General features: G+C 35.9%; 1 protein-coding gene across 1 annotated transcript; it reads right to left on the bottom strand.

The window, feature by feature from the left end:
- ACTR6 (actin related protein 6) lies at positions 1 to 23627 on the bottom strand. The gene is made up of 11 exons (XM_058741663.1): positions 23491 to 23627; positions 21773 to 21890; positions 21225 to 21293; positions 19472 to 19595; positions 17910 to 18045; positions 17762 to 17818; positions 13580 to 13678; positions 13407 to 13485; positions 6490 to 6661; positions 4220 to 4358; positions 1 to 706 (listed from the first exon to the last, which is right to left on the bottom strand). Exons 1-11 carry the CDS (start codon positions 23556 to 23558, stop codon positions 577 to 579), a joined length of 1191 nt encoding a protein of 396 aa, XP_058597646.1. The 5' UTR covers positions 23559 to 23627; the 3' UTR covers positions 1 to 576.
- Between the last annotated feature and the right edge of the window lie 924 nt (positions 23628 to 24551).

Here is a 24551-nt window from a genome sequence, read left to right on the forward strand (position 1 = left end):
TACTGATCAAAAAACACTTTAATACATTGGCTTTAGTTTCCACCCTTTCCAATTTATTCTAAATAAAAACCAAATGTTAAACACAAATAAGATTAGTCTTCCCAACTTTAGTATGTATGAATAAAAATGGCAATTTTTATATAAACTACTTAGTTCTAAAAGAGAAATCATATCAGCCAGAAAACATTTTAGCCAATCCCTCCCTATTCATAGTAACACAAAACAGCTTTCCAAGGAAAACTGACCAGTGAGACAGTTATGTTTGCGCTCTCGGCTATAAAGAATTAAATTCAAAATGCATTTACTCTTCTAATGAAAGATAACCTAGTCTCAGGAATAGTGTAAGCACTGTTATGGTAGTCTAACTCTTAAATGAAAATATGAGCTGAGATACAGTTTACTGTAATAACTTAGCTAAGCAACCTTTGAAAATTAGCTGAGGATCAAAGTATTCACATAAGTTTAAGATCTAATCTTAGGATGAAAGGTAACACAGATCCTTAACCTACTTTAAAAAGAACACTGAAATTAAACCTTTCGATCACAGCCATTCAAAACTTTAATTCAGAATGTTTCTTAAATATCAAATTTCTCTTCACAGACGCTATGTCCATTTTCTTCATAATCTTCTCTTGTTACTACCATATCTTCAAAATCATCATTCTCCGATATCAATTTTCCACCTTCCCAGGCATAAGTAATAGGGCTAAAAATAAAGTTAAAATAAATGAACCCAGATGATTTTACAGAACTGAAATGCAGAAAAGATTCATTAGTAGCTAAAACGTGGCAATCTCTACCCAACCTGATTTAACAGAAAACAAAGTGTAAAAATAAAGCATATGCTTCATAGGAATAAGGCAAACTATTAAAGAAAAGAACCTTGGTCACTAGTACAACTAAGTGGCTTCTTTCTTTTTTTTTTTTTTTTAACTTGTACCCTGAATTTATGGACCCTCTCTACTTCTAAAAAAACAAGATTATAAGCAAAAGATCAAAAATTCATAAAAGTTTGAAAAACACTGTCATAACTGAATCTAAATTCTGTATGTGGCAAAGATATGTCACCTCACTAATTTGCACAGCAACCCATGAAACAACATACTATAACATTTTACAGATTTGGAAAATGAGGCTCAGAGAGGTTTTCAGTGCTTTCAGTGCTTTTGCTGCTACGCTTTCTTCTAATAAATGAAACATTTAGGAAACACAGCGCATGATACACAGCTACATGGTAGGACAAAGACATTAAGTAAAATTGGGACATATAAAACATCCAGTTTGGTTTGTGAGTTCAAGCCCAGCGTCAGGCTCTGTGCTGACAGCTCAGAGCCTAGAGCCTGCTTCGGATTCTGTGTCTCCCTCTCTCTGCCCAATCTCCTCCACCCTCTCTCCCACTTGTTCTCTGTCTCTCTCTGTCTGTCAAAAATGAATAACATTTTAAAAAATTTAAATAAATAAATAAATAAATAAATAAATAAATAAATAAATAAAACATCCAGTTTGGTTTTATTTCTAACCAAGGTTATATACCTTATGTTATGACTCAATTCTGTTTCTAATGTTCCTCTCTCCCAATTCAGTTTAAAATCTGAAAAATGGTGAAAAGCTAATAAATGTTTTCCTTATTGTATTCCATACATGTAACATTTATATATGTATATGTAAAACAGATATGCAATAAAGACTTGATGAATAAAAGAATGAAAACTCTTTCTGTGGATCCCTTGGCATGTAATGTGTGATGACTTCCATTTAAAATGCAGGATGAAAAACATGTGGGGCAAACAAAACAAAACAAAATAAAAGTGTGGGAAATAAAGAGACATGGTGGAAAATATAATAATAAAATAAATAAACAGGATGAAAATCCAGTATGCAAAGTATATGGACATTATGCTGATAATCATTACAATATCCAGCAATTGTTTACTCTTTAATCTGATAGCGATAAATTAAGTGAGCAGACAAGGGCCTTCTAGTAACTGCTATTGATTTAGAAAAATTCTATTTTCCTTTAAAACAAGACTCTAAAATTAAGCCTGGGTGGCTCAGTTGGCTAAGTATCCAACTTCGGCTCAGGTCATGATCTCACAGTTCATGAGTTTGAACCCTGTGTCAGGCTCTGTGCTGACAGCTCAGAGCCTGGAGCCTGCTTCTGATTCTGTGTCTCCCTCTCTTTCTGCCCCTCCCCTGCTCACACTCTGTCTCTATCTGTCTCTCAAAAAATAAACATTAAAAAAAACTTTTTTTTAATTAAGAGCCAGGTATATGGGGTCTTATTTCTAACTCTGCCACTTAAGACTGGGACAGTGGGGAGGGGGCGTTATTTAGACATATATTTGGTAAGAGACATGTATTTGCTCCTGACTCAAGATAAAGAGAACTAGGTTTTAGCCTGGCCACTGCTATTAACTTATTGTAAAGCCTCTGCTAAATCACGAGCCCTTATTTCTTTATTTACAAAGTAAAAACATTGAACAGGAGGACTTATAAGCCTTTTTTTTAATGTTTTTTTTTTAATTTTTTTTTAATGTTTATTTATTTTTGAGACAGAAAGAGACAGAGCATGAATGGAGGAGGGTCAGAGAGAGGGAGACACAGAATCCGAAACAGGCTCCAGGCTCTGAGCTGTCAGCACAGAGCCCGACGCGGGGCTCGAACTCACAGACCGTGAGATCATGACCTGAGCCGAAGTCGGCCGCTTAACCAACTGAGCCACCCAGGCGTCCCTAATGTTTTTTATTTTTGAGATAAAGAGATAGAGTGAGGAAAGGGCAGAGAAAAAGGGGGACAGAGGATCCAAAGTGGCCTCTGCAGAGAGCCACAGCAGAGAGCCTGATGTGGGGCTCAAACTCACGAACCACAATATCATGAACTGAGCTGAAGTCGGATGCTCAAGTGGTGTCACTCAGGCACCCCTATAAGCTTTCTTAAGGTTCTAAAATTATACCTTATTTTTTTTCTCCACAAAAGTGTAATGATACCTGTTTTTCTCATAAAACGGGATAGTGGGTAGATATAAAAGATTTCTGAATCAAAAAAAAAAAAAAAATGACCACTGTGGCATGTCGGTGACTCCAGTCGGTTAAGTCTCCAACTTCTGATTTCAGCTCAGTTCATGACTTCCCAGTATGTGAGTTCCAACCCTTCATTGGGCTCCACACTGACCATGTGCTGACAGTACAGAGCCTGCCTGGGATTCTTTCTCTCTTCCTCTCTCTCTGCCCCTCCTGCATGCTCTATCTCAAAATAAACTTAAAAAAAAAAAAAGGCTACTTAAACATAAAAGTTTACTAAAATACAGGTATCCCATTTTTCAAAAGTTTGCATTACGCCACTTCACTTTTACAAGAGACTACATTAGTACCTCTTTTTGCTAACTGAAAAGGATTTTTGCTTTTCCAAATAAAGGCAAAAAGCAAAACAGCATTCAGCATTCATTTTGCAGCGAGCCATTACAGAGGCGGCACACACCTAAGCAGCAAGAATGGCACCGCTAAGCTTCTCCCCAGGAGCTACACACGGCATCTCAGCATTGAGCTGCTATAGCTGTGAACTGCATCCGTGAGCATCTATGCATTACCTCCATTTATTTTGCATATCTGTTAGCAAGATGTGTCCTAAGGTATCAAAAAGCCTAAGAGAAATTATTCTTTGGGTCTGCAAATGCTCAAAATTTTTCTATATAAGTTAATAGTAATTGCTTCTTCATTTTAGACCATTTGACTTACAAAAGGTTTCAAAGGAATGTTCTACTTTTGGATAGCAGGGGAAACCATTTTTAACAATTGTCTTAAAACATTCCAAAACAACTTACAAATTGACATAATTTATCTTCATGGTTAGTTCTTACATTTCTATTATTCTTGATAGAAACTGTCAAGAAATGACACATCTTAGATAAAAAAAATCAGACTATAACCTGATTGCTTTGCCGGTAAAAATCTCTTAGGAATGAGGATTGATTTACTATATGGATACTATCTTATATTAATTGAGCACCCATTATGTACCAACCATTATGGCTGGCACTTTACATACTTCATCCCATTTAGTCCACTGAAATATCAGGTTTATTAATTCAATTTTTGAGAAAGGGAAAATGAGGATTCCAAAAGTGAAATAAACCTGCCAGAACCAGGCTTAAACTCGTCTGCCTATTGACCATTTTACCTACAAAATGACTTCCATGTTTTATCTATCAGCCAACACTTACTTTTCAGGCAGCACAACTGAAACATCATAATCTGTTGGAGTGAGACATCGAACTTCTGAGTAAACCCGATCTCTAAATCCCGGGAAAAGGGAATTTCCTCCTGTCAAAACAATGTTCTTAAAAAAATGCGGCTGCATTTCTTTAAGGGTGGGGGGGGGGGGGTGGGAAATAGAAGAAGAAAAAAAGGCATCAGAAAATCTGTTTACTTATCTTTCTGGAAAGACGAATATGAGGGTTTAAGTAAAAGCCATCAGTTATAGTAACTGGTTTGGAAACTATACACTTTTTTAATAACCATAAGAATTATTTATAAGATTTCATAATGAGGTTAAAATTTACAGAAATTGACACATCAAACAGAATGAAATATGACCTCACAGATCTTTAAAAGAAAGGCTAAGGTGAAGGAGTTGAACTACTAACTACTTGTTACATACACATATAAGCTACACATAAATGGGTAACATTCTAGAAGCAGACAGTTGATAATTATACTTCTTCCCTAAAATGGAGGAGGTCTTTCCATAGGTTGAGATTGTAAGCTAGTGTAAGGCTAACATGGAGGGTCTTCAAGACATTTTAACTTGGAAGCCCAAATTTCCATGTTATCTCATTGAGACAGACATAATTATTTACATTTGATAGTGAAAAATACCCATAATCCATAATAATAAAGCATCTTTTGTTCTACACTCATTAAAGTTACATACTGGCAAACATTAAGTGCCACATTGTTAGCTGGTATTAAAAGTCTACTAAGCATCATGGGGAAATCTATGAGGAGTCAATTAATAAATACCAGCCACCATACCCAAAGCTTTTGTTCACAAAACAGGGGCAGAGTTCCCTTATATTGACACTGAGCCTCATGACATTAAAGCAGTATGGTATAAAATGCTGTATACCAATAACTGCAACCTTGTATAAAATGTGAAATTAATGAGACAACACAGAAACAGTTGTGAAATAATTATACTAAGGTGATAGCATTATGTGATTTTCTTCTCTCTCTTTTTTTTTTTTGAATGGGAGGAAAGGACATTGCAAGTGCTAGATTTGTTCCAATCTAGGAAGACACGTGGAAGATATAAAAGTACTCTCTAAAACTCTAGAAAATTATGTAGGTGAAGCTTGCTTCAGGAGAACTCACACATCACTGAAAAGCACCATACTTCAGCTTCATTAAAGTTAACTTCCTGTAGGGATGCCTGGGTGGCTCAGTAGGTTAAGCATCTGACTCTTGATTTCAGCTCAGGTTATTATCTCACAGCTCGTGAGTTCGAGTCCCATGTTGTGCTCTGCACTGACAGCGTGGAGCTTTCTTGGGATTCTCTCACTACCTCTCTCTCTGCCTCCGCCCCCACTCTCTCTCTAATAAATAAACACTAAAAAAAGTTAACTTCCTGTATATTATTCCAAATAAAACTAGAAGAATCCAATCCCATCAATAGCTAGAAACTATAGCTTTGTTAAATTATAAATTTTGATTCTCTGTAAATAAATATGAGTTAAATTAAAACTTTCTAAAATGGACATGGCAACTTAATAGTCATGGAGAGATTAATTTCTTCAAGGTTTTTTTTTTTTATTTTTTTTTTTTCAACGTTTTTTTTTTTTTTAATTTATTTTTGGGACAGAGAGAGACAGAGCATGAACGGGGGAGGGGCAGAGAGAGAGGGAGACACAGAATCGGAAACAGGCTCCAGGCTCCGAGCCATCAGCCCAGAGCCTGACGCGGGGCTCGAACTCACGGACCGCGAGATCGTGACCTGGCTGAAGTCGGACGCTTAACCGACTGCGCCACCCAGGCGCCCCAAGGTTTTTTTTTTTAATGTTTATTTACTTTTGAGAGAGAGAGACAGAGTGCAAGTGGGGGAGGGACAGAGAGCAAAGGAGATGCAGAATCTAAAGCAGGCTCCAGGCTCTGAGCTGTCAGCATGGAACCTGATGCAGGGCTCAGACCCACGGACTGTGAGATCATGACCTGAGCCAAAGTCGATCACTTAACCAACTGAGCCACTGAGGCACCCCTAATTTCTTCTAGTTTAAATAGACCATAATAACATTCCCTGTATCAAATTTCTAATCTAGGACCAATAAAGTAAGAATTATTCAAGTGCACTATGGAATTTGGAAACCTATGCAAATAAAACAGACTTTGCATTTGCCCAAAATTACTTAGAAAGCTCAGATGATTTCTCTATGGCTCACAGAGCTTGCGATTTTTTTAGAAATATCATTACGTCTCAATACTTTAATTATTCATGTACCTTCAGGTAAGTTCTGAATTGAATAGACAATAGCTTCTGGAATACCCATTTCTTGAATGCCTATATCAGAAGGATTAAAGAGTATTTCTGGAACAGCAAATCTCTCATTGGCCAGACGAAGAATTTGTTCCCCAGATTTATATTTTCCACTTAACACCATCTCTTCCCTTGGCTTAAAGAAAAATAAGATAAAAAAGCTTAAGCTACATTTTCTAGTTCATATGACTAATAACATTTAGTAACATGCTATTTTAACATATTAATCATATTCTCGGAAGTTTCAGGATTCTCAAAAGTTAGAAAAATGTGGCCTTCTCCGTTGCCTAATCTACACGAAGAAATAATTGCTGACTCTACTGTAGCTGTTCCCCAAAAGATGATCTGGCTAAATTATTCCACACATTTTAAAACAGAAAGAAAGAAAAGGAGAAAAGAGGAGAGGGGACCTTATATCCTACCTATAATAATAGACCGATTTCAGTTTCTAGAGAACAAAGAAGATACTCTAAAAAACATTTACTAAGTCTAGAGGTGCCTGGGTGGCTCAGTCAGTTGAGTGTTGGACTCTTGATTTTGCCTCAGGTCATGATCTCATGGTTAACGGTATCAAGCTCCGCATCAGTCTCTGCACTGATGGCATGGAACCTGCTTGGGATTCTCTCTCTCCCTCTTTCTCTGCCGCTCTCTCACTCATGCTGTTTCTGTCAAAATAAATAAACATTTGAAAAAACATTTTCTGGAGCGTCTGGGTGGCTCAGTAGGTTGGGAGTCCGACTTCAGCTCAGGCCGTGATCTCATGGTTCATGGGTTCGAGCCCCATGTCAGGCTCTGTGCTGACAGCTCAGAGCCTAGAACCTGCTTCAGATTCTGTGTCTCCCTCTTTCTCTGCTCCTCCCCCACTTGTTCTCTCTCTCTCTCTCAAAAATAAATAAACACTTAAAAAAATTTTTTAAACCATTTACTGTCTTATGTTTCTATCACTACCTACCTTGACTCTCTTATATTTATTTATTTATTTATTTATTTATTTATTTATTTATTTATTTATTTATTTTTAAGTAAGCTCTATGCTCAACATGACATTTGAACTCAGGACCCTGAGATCGAGTTGTATGTTCTACCAACTGAGCCAGCAAGGAGCCTCTACTCTCCTATTTCACATGTTTATTGGACCTTGTGGCTCTGTTCAGTAGGATTTCTCCTTTCCCTTGTATAAAAAAAATTAAATATTTAAATTTATTTATTTAATCTTCAAAAATAAGTTTTGAAATCCATGGACTTTATCAATGAAATTTTCTTGTTATTTACTGCTGAGATGTGTTCCTGAAGAGACTAGAAAAAAATAATCTTTTTTTTTTTTAAATAATCTTCTACCACATTCTATACCATTAAAATAATGGTCCTTTCCAATTTTACTAAGAATCATCAGCTTGGGCACCTGGGTGGCACAGTTGGTTAAGCATATGATTTTGGCTCAGGTCATGATTTCACAGTTCATGAGTTTGAGCCCTGTTGACAGCTCGGAGCCCAGAGCCTGCTTCAGATTCTGTGTCTCCTCTCTCTCTGCCCCTCTCCTTCTCTTTCTCTCCCTCTCTCTCAAAAAATAAACATTAAAAAAATTTGTTTTTTTAGTATCATCAGTTCTTCTAGATTCAGTTATAGACATTCGTTTGCAATTATATATGCAATTTTCCTCCTGGAACAGAGTATAACCCAATCCTTTATATAAGTATAAAATACCTCAAATATATAAAAATATTAATAATTACTAAAGACTAGGGGACCTGGGTGGCTCAGTTGGTTAAGCATCTGACTTTGGCTCGGGTCATGACCTCCTGGTTCATGAGTATGAGCCCCGCAACAGGTGCTGTGCTGACAGCTCAGAGCCTGGAGCCTGCTTCGGATTCTGTATCTCCCTCACTTTCTGTCCTTCCCCTACTTGTGCTCTGTCTCTTTCTTTCTCAAAACTAAATAAACATTAAAAAAATTACTAAAGACTAATGTATTTAAAGAACATTATACATCCTTTAATATAATCAGTACATACAATATCTTCCTTCCACTACATTGCCTCTCTTAACCTGGATATAATTCTAAATTCTATCATTGGAAATTCCAAGCTCAAAACATTATTCTTAAATAAGAATATCCAAAATTACATAATTTTCATAATACTCTAGGTAGAACAAGGAAAACTGTAAACCACTTTTAACCCAATAAACTACTATTACAATAGCAAAAGAAAAAAGTGTTATTCCTTCATAGTATTCTTCCTTGTCAGGCAGAAATAAAAAATATTTCCTATAAATTTATTAACTTATAAATTCACTTAAAAGTGATACTGGCTTGGGTTTAAAGGATATAACTCATTTTTTCAACACTCAAAATAATCTGGAACGGATGTAAACTTGGGAGAAATTTAAGTGACAAAACATTAGAGATTATGTAGTCCATTACCAAGATTTTACAAAAGAGGATCATGTGACTATCCCAGGATCAAATATCTAAACTAGGGGAAAGAGCCAGAACTAGATAGCCTTGTTGACTGTTGGCTCTAAAGCCATTAATCATTAATACGTAATCTGGAACTACAAGTAGTTTCTGTTTTAAGAGTACAACTCCAAAAAGACTTTTTAGGACATAGACAAATGAAGGAATTTAGAAGAGTTGCTATTTTAGTCAACGTAGGCCATGATTACCACACAGTCTCATAAATTTTGTTCCGATATTGTAAAAGAAATGATCAGTTTAAATTACAATGGCTCTGCACAAGGTGTTACCATAATCATTATGAACCTGATTTTCTCAACTTAAGTCCATTTTACTTTATTAGGCATCCTCTTTCTGATAAGAAAATTGCAATTTGTATCAGTTGTAATCAGTAAAAATATCACAGAGCCTATTACTGTTATTGTTACTATCATTAAGTACTAGAAAATGGAGGTTGTACCTTTTTCCAAGCACTCAAAAATACTCTTTTTTTCTTTATTTTTTTCTTTATTTTATTTTTTATTTTTGAAAGACAGAGATACAGCACAAGCAGGAGTGGGGCAGAGAGAGAGGGGGACACAAAATCTGAAACAGGCTCCAGGCTCTGAGCTGTCAGCCCAGAGCCCGAAGCAGGGCTCAAACTCACAAACCGCGAGATCATGACCTGGGCCGAAGTCGGATGCTCAACCGACTGAGCCACCCAGGCACCCCTCTTTTTTTTTTTTTTTCTTGTAGAGAGAGAAAGCATGAGAGCACGAGCAGCCAGAGGGGCAGAGAGACAGGGAATCCCAAGCAGGCTCAATGCCCAGTGTGGAGCCAGGTGTGGGGCTCGATCACACAACGCTGGGATCATGACCTGAGCTTAAGTCAGGAGTCAGACATTAAACAGACTGAGCCACCCCAGCACCCCTAAATATACTCTTGAATAGTTTTAACGATACTCTGAGTATAAGGGCTCTCAAATAATTATAATTTTTTCATTTCATTTAGTTATTATTTTTCTAATTTCATAAACAGATATAAAAGCAAATAAATAAAAAGTTAAAAAATGTAAACACATATCAGCTCTCATCAAAGTTGTTACATATCAGGCAACAATGAAGTTAACCAAGTACTAAACTCAATACGCTTTAGAATTAATTCTAACACATACGAAATAAAACTGTTTCTAAATCTTAAAATTACTGGAGTGCCTAGTGGTTAAATAAAAATAATAATAAATAAATCTTAAAATTATTAAGAGATACATATACATAATTTTTTTGTTTGTATTTTGTTATTTTTAGGTCTTTTTTTCCAAATATGCACATGATTTAACATGTACAGGTCACCTCTGAACATCAGCTTGAACTGCATGGGTTCACTTATATGCAGATTTTTTTTTACAGTACATTACTGTAAATGTATTTTCTTTATGATTTTCTTAATAACTTTTTCTTTTTTCTAGCTTACTTTATTATAAGAATGTAGTATATAATGCATACAGCATACAAAATATGTGTTAATCAACTTTATGTTATCAGTAAGGCTTCTAGTCATCAGTAGGCTAGTAGTAGTTAAGTTTTTTGGGGGAAAGGGGACGGGTCAAGGTATATGCAGATTTCAACTGCATGGGGGCAGGCGGTTGTCAGCTGTTCAAGGGTCAACTATATTGTGAATAAATTACAAATTTTAACATTGACAAAGTAAAGATTAAACCATTATTTTTGAAGTAAAAATTCAATGTAACATTCTATCATCTAGCACAAGTTGAGGCCAACTGACTCTGTCTACTCAATTGATATTAAAGTCCACAAGTTAAAAAGGAGTCTATACTGAGTTAATTAAGCTTAGCCTATGACCAGATATTGTTCACAAAACCAAAGGCCAATAAAAGAGCTGCAGGGATGCCTGGGTGGCTCAGTCAGTTAAGCATCTGACTCTTGATTTTTGCTCAGGTCATGATCTCATGGTTCCTGAGTTCGAGCCCCACATCAGACTCCTTGCTCACAGTGCAGAGCCTGCTTGGGATTCTCTCTCTCTCCTTCTCCCTCTGCCCCTCCCCTGTGCTCACTCTCTCTCTCTCAAAATAAATAAACTTAAAAAAAAAAAAAAGAGCTGCAAACAATATTATGTACCTTCTGCCTTTTTTCTCCAAAGACAATGAGTAAAACAATGGTCAATTCAAGGAATAACATCTCTATTGGCTAACTATATAAGATGCAGGTTTGAGTAAACAGGGCTTAAAATCTGGCAAGGAGAAAATCGGTGGCATTTAGCAGATAATGTCTAGTAAACTGATAGGGTGTCATTCGCAGGGCAGGAGAGAATACATTTAAAAAAAGAAAAAAATTTATAGACTTAGTTGATGGTACAATTATCTGGAAGAGATTTTTGTAAGATTAAGGTATCAAACTTAAGCACTAAGCATTTCTAGGGACAGGAACTAAGAACATGGATATAGATTATTTTTCAAGTGCCCTGGGTGATTCCAACAATCAGTCAGGTTTGGAGAAATTGGGAATCACTGAGTCTTTACTCAGGGTCCATCCCTGCAGAAATATAGATGACTTTACTACCATTAACTCTACAAAGTGCTTTAAATTATCCGTAAGGTGCTTTATATAACTGGAGTATTTTAATGAGTAATAATATATGAAGATGGTGTTGTCTATATATTTTCAGTTTTCACTGTCTCGTAAATACAGTACAACTTGGGCTTCCAGTTCACGAACAAGCAACTTGATCTCATAATTCGTTCCAACACCCACTTCTAAAAGCCAACCTACAACCTTCCACAAGGATCGGTTTCTAAGAACATTACAGGATGACTTCAATTTTATGAGGCTTTGGGTAGCCTTCTCAGAATTCTGACTTGTATTTCACTTCAATAGTATGGTAAAAAAAAAAAAAAAAATATATATATATATATATAGATAGATAGATATATTATATATTATATATACTTAATTTTAGGCATATGAAAAAGTATAAATAATTAAAAGAAGTATAAAACCCATGTATTCATGAATTAGTTTGATACAACTTTATACATTATCACTCCCTCCTTTTTTTTTTTAATTTTTTTTAAGTTTATTTATTTATAGAGAGACAGAACGAGCAGGGGAGGGGAAGAGAGGAGACCCTAAGCAGGTTATGCATTGTCAGCGCAGAGCCCAATGTGGGGCTCAAACTCAAGAACTGCAGGTCATGACCTGAGCCAAAACCAAGAGTCAGAGGCTTAACCGACTGAGCCACCCAGGAGCCGCCCTCCCCTACCCCCTGTCTTTTAATTTTTTTTTTTAGCACTCCCCTTTTTAATTTGGTGTTATCATTCACAGTTTTATACTTTTAATTCACACTTATGTATTCTTTTTTTTTTAATGTTTATTCATTTTTGAGAGAGACAGAAAGACAGAGCATGAGTAGGGGAGGGGCAGAGAGAGAGGGAGACACAGAATCCAAAGCAAACTCCAGGCTCTGAGTTGTCAGCACAGAGCCAGATGCGGGGCTAGAAACCCACCAGTCGTGAGATCATGACCTGAGCCAAAGTTGAACACTCAACTGACTGAGCCACCCAGGCACCCCAATACTTATATATTCTTAAATAAGATAAATTATTATTCCACACAGCCTGAAACTATATATATCCTCCTAAAACTTGCTTAAAGACATCGTGTTTTAGACAGAAACATGTTTGTGAGATTTATCCATGATTATCATGTAGCTCTATTTCATTTTCACTATTGCTTATTTTATGAACATGTCAAAATTTATTTATTCTCCTCCATTAGCAGATATTTGGGCTTTTCCCTATCTTTCACTCTTTGAAAGTATACTGCAGTGAATGATACCATAAATGTTTCCTTGTAGAAATATGCTTACATTTCTGACCAAAGATTTTTAACTTCCCAACAGTCCTCCATCAAGCCAGCTAAAAGGGCAAACTTCACATTTACCCAAACATAGAACTGATAGTTTACCTGAACAGATCAAAGATAAGGAGAAATTATTTTGACATCCAAGATAAACTGCTGCTCAACACTTTGAAAGTGCACTGGATTTTGCCCTTTTCCACTACAATCTGATCATATCAGACCAAACAAGTAAAATTCAGTCATGTCTGCTATGTCAATAATTTTCACAACTGGAAAACAACCAAGTTCTAACTGGATTTAAACTAATTCTTAAGAAAATAGAAAAGGGTTAACCATAATATAGGTAATCTCCAGATTTGTCCCTTGTGCTATCATTCAGCTGATAGTCCTTTTTCTAAATAACTTTAATGAGTATTTATTAATCACTTATACACTTGTGCCTGGAGAAAAGGCCACCAGGAAAGCAGTTATCAACAACTCTGTAAGACTCTACCAAACCCAACTAGATTTTTTTCAAATCTGCCTGAGGTGGTCACTTCAAGAAATGTCATTGAGGATTTTTTAAATTACCTTACAAAAGCCCTTTTTAATTGTACTGAAGTCAGGCAAAACATAGTCTATCATTACTGTATTTTCTTCTCCTTTCAACCTGGAAAACGAAATAGAGATACGTGAAATAATTAACTATGTATAAAATTACCCAAGAATCAACTTTCTGATTCTTAGATTACTATTATACATACTTTGCAATATCCATATCTCTATAAAAATCCTGAGACACATAGCATACATCTTCTTTCACTTGATTAATCACATGCGTTTCATCCATAACATGTAGCTGCCTAAATGGAAATAAAAACAGTAAAATTTGAAATGGAAAAATGTAAGTCTAATTTATAATTACCATTTAAAATATTTTTTCTGGGACACCTGGGTGGCTCAGTTGATTAAGCGTCCAACTTCAGCTCAGGTCTCAAATTCTCGGTTTGTGAGTTTGAGCCATGCATCAGACTTTGTGCAACAGCTTGGAGCCTGGAGACGGCTTTGGATTCTGTGTCTCCCTCTCTCTCTGACCCTCCCCTGTTCATACTCTGTCCCTCTCTCTCAAAAATAAACATTAAAAAATTTTTTTCAAAAAGAAACAGAGGAACTCTTATTGTTAACCCATATATCCCAACCTCCTAAATAAATGCTCAATAAATATTTTAACTGAATCTGTAGTTACTACAGATGTTTAACATTTTTTTTTATGTCTGAGAATTATCCATTTATATATTGTGACCGTATATAACTCTAATGATTAACTGTGCTACTGAACATTTGTTTTCTGAGAATCATCTAGTAACCATTTCATACCAAGGTAATGCTTTTTTTATGGATCAATAAGAGCCCTTAATATATTAAAGATAACAATTTGGTGTCACATTTATTCCAAATTTCTCAGGTTTATGTTTGTATTTGTTTTCTTTACAAATGCTTGAAATTAGTGGTTTTCCAGACTAGAAGAGGACAAAGAGGGATGAGAATGCTGGTAATATTCTCCTTGAACTGTGTTCTGGTTACCTGGGTATATTGTTTTTAAAAATTCATTGGATTATACATTCCAGGCTTGTAAACTTTACTCTTTTAATTAAATATTTTCTTGTTGTGGTTTTATTTTTATATTTAAGTCTTGAATCCATTTGAACTTTAGAATACGAAGCAAAGGAAAATTTTTCTCCAAACAGCCAACTTTCCCTGTATCCTTTCTTAATCAATCTCCTCTTCAATGGTTTCTGATGCTTTCTTTTTTTTCTTTTTTTTTTTTTTTTAATTTTTTTTAACGTTTATTTATTTCTGAGACAGTGAGAGACAGAGCATTAACGGGGGAGGGTCAGAGAGAGGGAGACACAGAATCCGAAACAGGTTCCAGGCTCTGAGCTGTCAGCACAGAGCCCGATGCGGGGCTCGAACTCACGGACTGTGAGATCATGACCTGAGCCGAAGTCGGCCGCTTAACCGACTGAGCCACCCAGGCGCCCCCCTGATGCTTTCTTTAGTATACCTTACTTTTTTTTTTTTTTTTTTTTTAACACATGTTTGATTCAGAATTAACTGTTTGGTCTCACTGGTCTATCATTTAATTCTCATTCAAGTATCACTTTAATTATTACAATTTTAAAATGCTTTATCATCTACTAGAGAAAGTCTCCTTTCACCATTATTGTTTCTCATAATTGTTTATTTTTTACTTTTTTTAACATGTATTTATTTTTGAGAGACAGAGTGCAAGCAGGGAAGGGGCAGAGAGAAGGAGACACAGAATCCGAAGCAGGCTCCAGGCTCTGAGCTGTCAGCACAGAGCCCTACGTGGGGCTTGAACCCACAAACCGTGAGATCATGACCTGAGCTGAAGTCTGACGCTCAACCAACTGAGCCACTGAGGCTCATAACTGTTTCTAAGTATTTTTGCCACCTTGTTCTTTTCAAGCTGAACTTCAACAGCCTTCCTTTTTAAAATATATGAATTTTTTCCACTCAGCATGGAGAAATAATTAAGTGCACAGGCTCTGGACTCAGACTGTCTGGGTTTTGATTAACATCTTCATCTGCCTGAACTTTCTCTGCCTTTCCAATTTGCTGCTTCTAATCTGATGGGATAGAGAAACTAAATATCCAAACCTTTTGAAACTGAGCCCAATTCTGCTTGGTTCTACAGTGAATAATATTCACATAATCTTAACACTGTAAATGCTACTTATGAGCCTTCCACTTTTAGAATTAATATATAAGCAAGGCAAGAAGAGTTAACTATAGTAAAAAGTAATGTGTAAATGTTATCTCAGTAATTAAGAAGAAGTGGTATAGTATTATGTTTAATGAAAAAAGTGACTCTATGAAGGTTACATACTATAGGATTCTGTTTCTTGAAACAACAAAACCACAGAAATGGAAAACAAATTAGAGATTGCCAGGGGAGAGGGACACGGTGGGAAAGCAAATATAAAGGATTAGCAGCACAAAGGAGTTCCTTCAGAGCGATGGAATAGTTCTGTATCTTGACTGTGGTGGTGTTTACATGAATCTATACATGGGATAAAGTTGCATGGAAATACATACACATGAATGCATGTAAAAAATGTTGAACACCTAACATTACCTGTAGTCTGGGTAACAATATTATACCAGTGTCAATGTCATCATTTTTATATCGTAATAGTTATATAAGATGTTACTAAGAGTACACAGAGCTCAATGTGCTATTCTACAACTTCCTGGGTCTGTAATTATTTAAAAATAAAAAATTTTTTACAAATGTACTAGAGGGGCGCCTGGGTGGCTCAGTCGGTTGAGCCCCCGACTTCAGCTCAGGTCATGGTCTCGCAGGTTGAGTGGGTTTGGGCCACATGATGGGCTCTGTGCTGGCAGCTTGGAGACTGGAGCCTGCTTCAGATTCTGTGTCTCCCTCTCTCTCTGCCCCTCCCTGCTTGTGCTCTGTCTCTCAAAGATAAATAAACATTTTAAAAAATTTAAAAAACAAAAACAAATGTACTAGAGCCACGAGGGATGGCTAAGGGGAGTGGGTTTCTTTTGGGGGTAATGAAAACATTCTAAAAATGTTCTAATGCACTACAACCCATTGAAAATGTACCCTTTAAATGGGTGAACTGTATGGGATGTGAATTATCTCTCAATAAAATTGTTTAAAAAACTGGGGCGCCTGGGTGGCTCAGTCGGTTAAGCGTCTGACTTTGGTCCAGGTCATGATCTCACAGTTCGTGTGTGAGTTCGAGCCCCACGTCAGGCTCTGTGCTGACAGCTTGGAGCCTGGAGCCTGCTTCGGATTCTGTATCTCCCCCTCTCTCTCTCTCTGCCCCTCCCCAGCTGATGCTCGCACTCTGTCTCTGTCAAAAATAAATAAACTTAAAAAATGTTTTTAAATAAAAAAAAAATTGTTTAAAAAACTAATGGTACATCTGACAGAATAAAGAAGGAAAATGTGGGAGGAAAGGTAGAAGGAAATGCAGATTCACTTATTTTCTCATATGACATAGAGGGGAACTGAGAGAAAGTGACAGTGTCATACAAGCCAAAGTTAATGTAGCAAGAAATTGAGATTTAAGAATCCTACTTACAAAACAAAACAAAAAAAATCCCACTTACATTTTTAAACAAAATAAAATTTAAAATAATAGCATAAATAAAATTTAGGAGCAGGAGAAGAGTTGGATGTGGCTAAGTACACTAATTCCTCATCTTTTAACGATGGGCAGTCAACTAATACTGGTTAATCCACAAACAGAAATAGCAATATATTATTAAGGCTCATAGAGACTAAAAATATAAAAAATACAGTTTAAAGATGATACTTTGTGTGGAATGGAACGGACATGAGAGACAGAAAGGGGAGGTAGAGATTTATTTTCCTTTGAAACTCTTATTCCCTTAAATGCATTTTTAATTTGTTTTATAATGTATAACATTTATAGTTTTTATAACATTTATAATTTTAAAATATTATAAACATATTAAACTCCCTAGAGTTTGGAGATACCCAAACTTTGGTAGACATTAGCATTTTATATGCTAGAAAGCTTTTCTTTCTTTTCTTTCTCTCTTTCTTTCTTTCTTTCTTCCTTTTTTTTTTTTTTTTTAGTGAGCTCTACATCCAATGTGGAGCTTGAACTCCCAACCTAGAGATCAAGAGTTGTATGCTTCATCGACTGAGCCAGCCAGGCACCCTACTAGAAAGCTTTTCAAGTTGAACATCATTTATACTTATATTATATGATACAGTTTTTAAAGCAATAGTATACAATTGTTACCTGAAGTTACAACTAATGGTTAAAGAATTACTTTATTATGTTTTTAAAAATAATTTTAAATTACTTTAAAAAGTTCATCACCAGCAGCCAACCCACCCAAGGACTCAAGCTAAGTATTACCTGTAAGATATAATCTCCTTTAGATGATTGGTTAGGAGTTTTCCTCCCACATTTATCCTAAAAAGGGAGAATGCAAATTTGGTTCAGTTTATCACACCTTTCATTCAGTTTTATCCTATGAAAGACATGAAAATTAAGTACAACTCACCGAATAATTGCTTCTTTTTTCTTTTTACTTCTACAGTAAGGAACTATATGTGTAAAGGAATATCCACTATCTACAATGATACAGCATAATTCGGAAGGATTATCTCGAAAATACCTATGTGCACTGAGAGCACCAGCTATTAAAAAAAAGATAGAAAAAACTGCATTAAATAAAAGTATAATTAATTTAAAGCAATAAAGAAAGGTAACAAATTAAGGCAAGCACAAAAACAAAAACTTTCTTTTATTTCTATATGCTAGTTTAAAACAATATCCACATGGGGCACCTGGGTGGCTCAGTCGGTTAAGCATCTGCCTTCGGCTCAGGTCATGATATCACAGTTCATAAGCTCAAGCCCTGCATCAGGCACTGTGATGCCAGCTCAGAGCCTGAAGTCTGCTTTGGATTCTGTGTCTCCATCTCTCTCTGCCCCTCCCCCGCCTCCCTTGTGTGTGTGTGTGTGTGTGTGTGTGTGTGCTCTCTCTCAAAAGTAAACATTAAAAAAATTTTTAAAGATTGTGCTCTTAACCATTGTAGTATAGTATTGCTCATACAGACTCAACACCTGCAAGTTAAATATTTCAATACTTTCATTGTACACTCCTGTAATGTAATTCTAGCTTTTAACAAACTTACTTCTAGATGGTATTTTCAGATTGTTTTTCCTCATATTGTCAGGCTTAGTAAGCTATTAACATTATTTCAATGAATGATAATAATAACAAACACATCAGTGACAGAAAAGATAACTACCACAGAAACAATAATCTTTTAGAAATTAAAAATATGTGGCTAGTGGAATCCCTAGCTGGCTTACTCAGTAGAGCATGGAACGCCTAACCTAGGGGTTGTGAGTCTGAACTCCACATTGGGCATAGAGATTACTTAAAAAATATATACATGTTGGGGAGCCTGCCTGGCTCAGTCAGTCAAGGCTCTGACTCTTGATTTTGGCTCAGGTCATAATCTCAAGGTTTGTGGGATCGAGCCCCACATCGGGGCTGTCAGCGCTGAGCCTATTTGGGATTCTCTATTCCTCTCTCTCTGCCCCTCCCCTGCTCACATGCGTGCACACTCTTTCTCTCTCAAAATAAACTTAAAAAAAAATGTTGCGGGGCTCCTGGGTGGCTCAGTCGGGTGAGCATCCAACTTCGGCTCAGGTCATGATCTCACAGTCTGTGAGTTCAAGCCCCACGTTGGGTTCTGTGCTGACAGCTCAGAACCTGGAGCCTGCTTCGAATTCTGTCTCCTTCTCTCTCTGCCCCTCCCCCGCTCATGCTCTGTCTCTCTCTCTCTGTCAAAAATAAATAAACATTAAAAAAAATTTTTTTTTTTAAATATGTTGCTAGTAACTTCACTGGGGAGAAAATATTGTACTAGTAAAAAGATGAAGTAAAATAAGTCTGACTAGATAATCTCTAAGAGTCCATCTAATTTTTAAATCCCATATTTTATTTCCTCCAAATCTAAAAGAATGTCACCCAGTATTCTTGGATTTTGAATGTTCCTCTTTATTCATTCCATATTTCTGTAACTTAATTGCAATCAAATTTTTAACTCACCATTTACTCTTAAGACTGCTTGGAACTGATATTCTTCAAATAGGATTTCATTCATTGATTCTTGAATTGAAGTGAAGTTAAAATATGGTTCTGTGATAATAATATTGGTATCTAAAAAATCAACCTATGAGAGAAAAAAATCCCACAAGTTTTATAACTTTATAGTTATAAATACTTGTTTTACATATATAAACAAATGTATTAAATCCTCAAAATAATCATAGAAAACAAGACTTATTACTATCTCCATTTAATCAGAGGGCAATCTGAGGTACAGAAGAGTTGAATAAGTTACCAAGCTTCATGGAACTAGTTAGGGACATAGCTAGGGTTTGAACCCAGAAAATTTGGTCACAAAATTCATGCACTTTATTATTTAATTTTAACTCTCTTAATGGTAGCATTAATAAAATGGAACTGTCAAATTGCTTGAAGATCATTATGTAAAAGTAATGAACAGTATAATTACAAGCATTAGGGATGTTATTTTGTTTTCAAAGTTAAAAGACCAGAAGCTTTAGGATATTTAATGTTTAGATAATTCTCTACCACACTCTTCAGAAGCATTAAAAACTGAATATTCACTCACTATTCCTAAAGTTACACTATAGATATTAAAAGCACAAAATTCTCACATAATATTCACAATTCAGATATGTGGACAAAAATATTTTACTGTGAAAATAAAAATGAGATAGTGAATTGATCTAATAGTAGACATGTGAAGTGAAATTTTAATCTTGAGTTTTACAGACCATCTCTTAACCTCCAATTCCACTTCAAAATGGAAATTCTATTCGCTTGCACTTATTTTATTTTTAAAAAATCAAAGCTAGTAACAGTATATGAAGTGACTTAAATACATACTAGAAATATGTTTAAAAGTTAAAGCTAGGCACCTCAATTCTCTTCAACTCCAATCCTTGACTTACTGTCTAGAATTAGTGCTTGACCTTTCCTCTCTATTCATACTGCCTTATCTTTCACCTGAAATCATGCCACTGCCTTCCCAATGCCCTTTCTGCCTCCATTCTTTTCTCCTTCTGATCTGTCTTCCATACTGCTAGCATAATTATCACCAGATATTTTCCTAATTCAGAAATCTGATCATCCTCCCCAAATGTATTACTCACCACAGAAGTCTTCTCTTCCATGGCTTAACAATGCATATGAAATAATGTCCATACATTTGCAATCTCACCCCCTTCACCCCATCTTATAGTGTGTGCTGGTAAATGTTCAATAACCAGATTTCCAGAAAAAAAAAAAAAAAGCGCCCTGATTTGTAGAGCTTACCACAGTTATAAATATGGCCACAAAGACCGATTTCAAGCTATCCTGAAGTCACCAAACACTGAACACAGTTAGGAAGAGATGCACTAATTGGTTCTCATGAGCCAGTATGAGGAACTTCAGCACAGGACTATTCAGTAAAAACTCTGACTCTATTCACCTTCATACCATGCACTCTCCCCCTGTAGATTTTAGCATAAATAATCTCAAGCATGTATTACTTTTCAGATACATGTATATTGTCACAATATGCATAATCTTAAAAGTTAAAAATATGATTGTTATATACAATGAACATGTACAATAAGATTTATTTATGTCATATTAATGAGTGAACTAGCTTTACATCCTATCTTATTGGTTCTTTTATTAACAGTAGTTAATAAATCTTTGATGCTGTAACTTTTCATTTGAATAAGACATGGAAATAGAAATTTGAATACATACTCTAATTTGTTACCTGATACATTTCTTTTCCAAAAAGGTAATCCCAAACTTGTCTTTGAACATCCCAATTCACCAAGTAGCCCTAAAAAAATTCTTGTATAAATTATCACAAATATTTGAACATTTAAAAATGACATTAACATATTATAAACCATTAATTTCTCTTTATGGTTACCTCCAAACCAATTATAATGGCATGTTTTTCTCCTTTTAAATATTCTAAAATTTACAAATTAACAATAAGCAAACATCAAAGATTCAAAAGACATATCAGTATATGGAGATGCCACTCCATTCTTACTTTTAATGTGTTCATCTCATTTAACTTTAACATAAACAAGTAAAATTCAGTACCCACAATCAGCAACTAAGCCATGGTCATTTATTGCTAACAAGACAAGTTAATTTCAATTTTTGGATAATAAGACCTTATATAAATTTTGAATAACTGTTCTCTGAGATCTAAGAATATTTCCATACATACTAAATCTTAATTATACATTTAAAAATTGTTTTTAAATTTAGGTTTAGATTGCTAGAAATGACATATAATTGAATTACCTTCTGAAAAGGAAGAATATAAAAGAGTCCAGAAGGGTCCTTTATTTCATCTATCTGGTTGGCGGTAAAAGTTTTAAGACGTGCCGTTTTTGACCTGAACTGACAGTTAGGAATTACCCTATTAACAAAGAAACAAATAATATAATTATTCCCTGAATACTTCCTAAAAATGCAATTACTTAACCACCCCACTGCACGCAAAAAAATATCCACAGTGTTTCTCATTCTGTCTTCAAATAATTAAAAAAAAATTTTTTTAAAGTTCTAATACATACCACATTTTACACTGGACCCTTTATCTTTCTCGAGTACTCTTTAAGAAACTCTTCTAGGAAGAAAGAAAAGAAAGAAAGAGAGAGAGAGAGAGAGAGAAAGAAAGAAAGAAAGAAAGAAAGAAAGAAAGAAAGAAAGAAAGAAAGAAAATTCTTCTAAGTGGGTGCTGATCCTGCCACCACATAGATGACAGTCAGGGCTCAAGTAAAGTCATTCTGGCTTTAATGTGGAAATCTTAATACCACTCAGGTAAAAGATTTACAGGTTCAAAGTTCTAGCTATTGAAATTAAGTCACTAGGAAGTCAAAGATTTTCAATTAGCAAGATGTTATAAGGTACAGAAGTAGGAAGTAGTTTTAAATATGGTTGCTGCCCACCATAAGCTTACAATCTTGTTAGAAAGACAAACTAGAGTCCTATCAACCATACACAGGTGTACACATGTATGTGGAGAAAGAGGGGAACAGAGAGAGAGAGAGGGATTTGGGACAATTCTATGTCCCAATAGTATTGGGACAATACTATGCTGTCACTTTTCTATATGTTTATATATTCTTTGAGGACATGATTTTTTAAAACTGCATTGTAGTCAATCTTATGGTTGTATTATAATTGTAGTCAATTTTCTATTCTTAATTATTTAGCTTGCTTTCTTTTTTTAACTACATACACAATGTCTAAAATATAGAGCATGCTGTATTTACTCTTATCAAACGCTTCCTATTTGTTCCTTAGGTAACTGATAACAGAATTGCTGTGTCAAAGGGTAAAAACAATCATACACATTGCAAAACATTTTCCAGACGACTGTTATCAATTTACATTCCTATGCGGTCTGATTGTCCTCTTTAAAAAAGAAAGGAAAGGAGAAAGGGGGGGAAATCCTCTGTAAACATGATATATTCTACATATATAACATAAATATTTTGATTGCCATTGTAGTAATTCTGTTAAATCGACTCTATCAACCAGGTCAGCCATTGAGCACTACGAAGGACTTAGGCACAAAGCCTTCAATGTTTCCAATTATTAAGGCCATTGTTTTTAAACTTTTTGGGGGTCACAGAACCCATCGAGAATCCGATAAAAGCCATAATTGCGTCCTCAAGAATATGCATACACACAAATGTCCACGATTTCTGAGGGTTCATGAATTTTGTGTATGCACCCCTCCTTCAGGAACCGCTTCTCTAGAAGCCTATTTTCCTGAGCTATTTCCTGTTATGAAAGGAAACACATGTCCCACTTCCGGGGCCGCGTAGCCTAAATTAACGCCAAAATCCCAGCTCAAAGCATCCCAGTCTCCCAACTCCAAACAGAGCATCCCTCTGGCTCAGGTTAGGGCCACGTAGGGGCATTTGCAATTTACTGTGATCCCAAAATGAAGCGTAGCATGTGAAACCATTAAGGGTCTGTCTTGTCCTAAGGAGCGAGAGAACACTTACGACACATTTTCATGGCTGTAACCGATTTTGGCATTATAGGCTCCGTTATCCAGCACTAAGGTTGTCATCTTAACGTGAACCAAACTGCACTCGCTTTCCCCTTCTGACACTTCCGTTCACTCTTTTTCCGCTACTCTATGGTTTGCATGGGCAGAGCGTAAGCGCGCTTCCGGTCTCCCTTAGCAACTGAGGACGCCGGAAGTCAGAGACTGCACAGTCTCTCGGCGGGTCCTTGAGTCCTGCAGTGCTTCTAAGACTAGCCCTTTTACGTCGGGGCGAGATCCAACAAGAATGGAAACGGCTACGTGCTTTTTCGCCCTTTGCATGTTTGTCCTCTACTTCGCGGATTGACTCGTCCCTACAAGTTTCTTCTAATCCCTGTAGCAAACCTGTAGCTTTGTGCCTCTCTCTCTCCCTGTGTGTGTGTTAACAATAGTATTGTTCAGTGACCTTTCCTAAAGTGCAAAACCATAAGCAATATGGAATTGGATATGAAGTCTCTTCAGCTTCATTTCCCGCCACTGCCCATTCGACTGTGGGGTCCAACCACCCTTAAATTACAAATATTTGTTCCCTCGACCGTCTTGCTTTTCCATTCAATCAGACTCTTTCCTTGCGTACTTGTTCTTCATAACACTACTCTCTCATTCTTATCTAAAAAGGTTTCTTAACATCTAACAACTACTCCGTTCTCCGTCTTAAAATTGGGTGCTCCTCCTCTGTGTTCCCCTAATGCCTGGGGCTTACTCCTACTTATAATAATGGTTAAAAGGATGAAATTTTAATCCGGATTCCACCACAAAATGTGTAACCTTGGGCAATGAAGATGATAATGGTTAACACTTACAAAAAGCTTAATATCTGTGGGTAAACTTTCTTAGAAGTTTATAGACATGTATATACATATACGTGTGTGTGTGTGTGTGTATACATATACTAACTTAATTTTTAAATTTATGAAGTATTATTGAAATCAAAGAGATAGTGATTAATAGTGCAATCTCTGCATTCAAACTCCTGGGCCAAATCCTGGCTCTTAGTAGATACTGTGGACAGGCTAG

Source organism: Neofelis nebulosa, chromosome 8 (genome assembly GCF_028018385.1).
Source record: "Neofelis nebulosa isolate mNeoNeb1 chromosome 8, mNeoNeb1.pri, whole genome shotgun sequence".
Lineage (NCBI taxonomy): Eukaryota > Metazoa > Chordata > Mammalia > Carnivora > Felidae > Neofelis > Neofelis nebulosa.

Bases quoted from the DNA above. Each gene is read 5' to 3' on its own strand.
- ACTR6 (XM_058741663.1), bottom strand. From the start codon at position 23,558: ATGACAACCTTAGTGCTGGATAACGGAGCCTATAATGCCAAAATCGGT. The intron at 18,046-19,471 runs GTGAGTTAAAAA...TTTTTTTAATAG, and splicing joins AGCAGTCTTAAGAGTAAATG to CTGGTGCTCTCAGTGCACAT. The intron at 13,679-17,761 runs GTAATACTTAGC...ATTTCCATTTAG, and splicing joins AAGGAGATTATATCTTACAG to GCAGCTACATGTTATGGATG.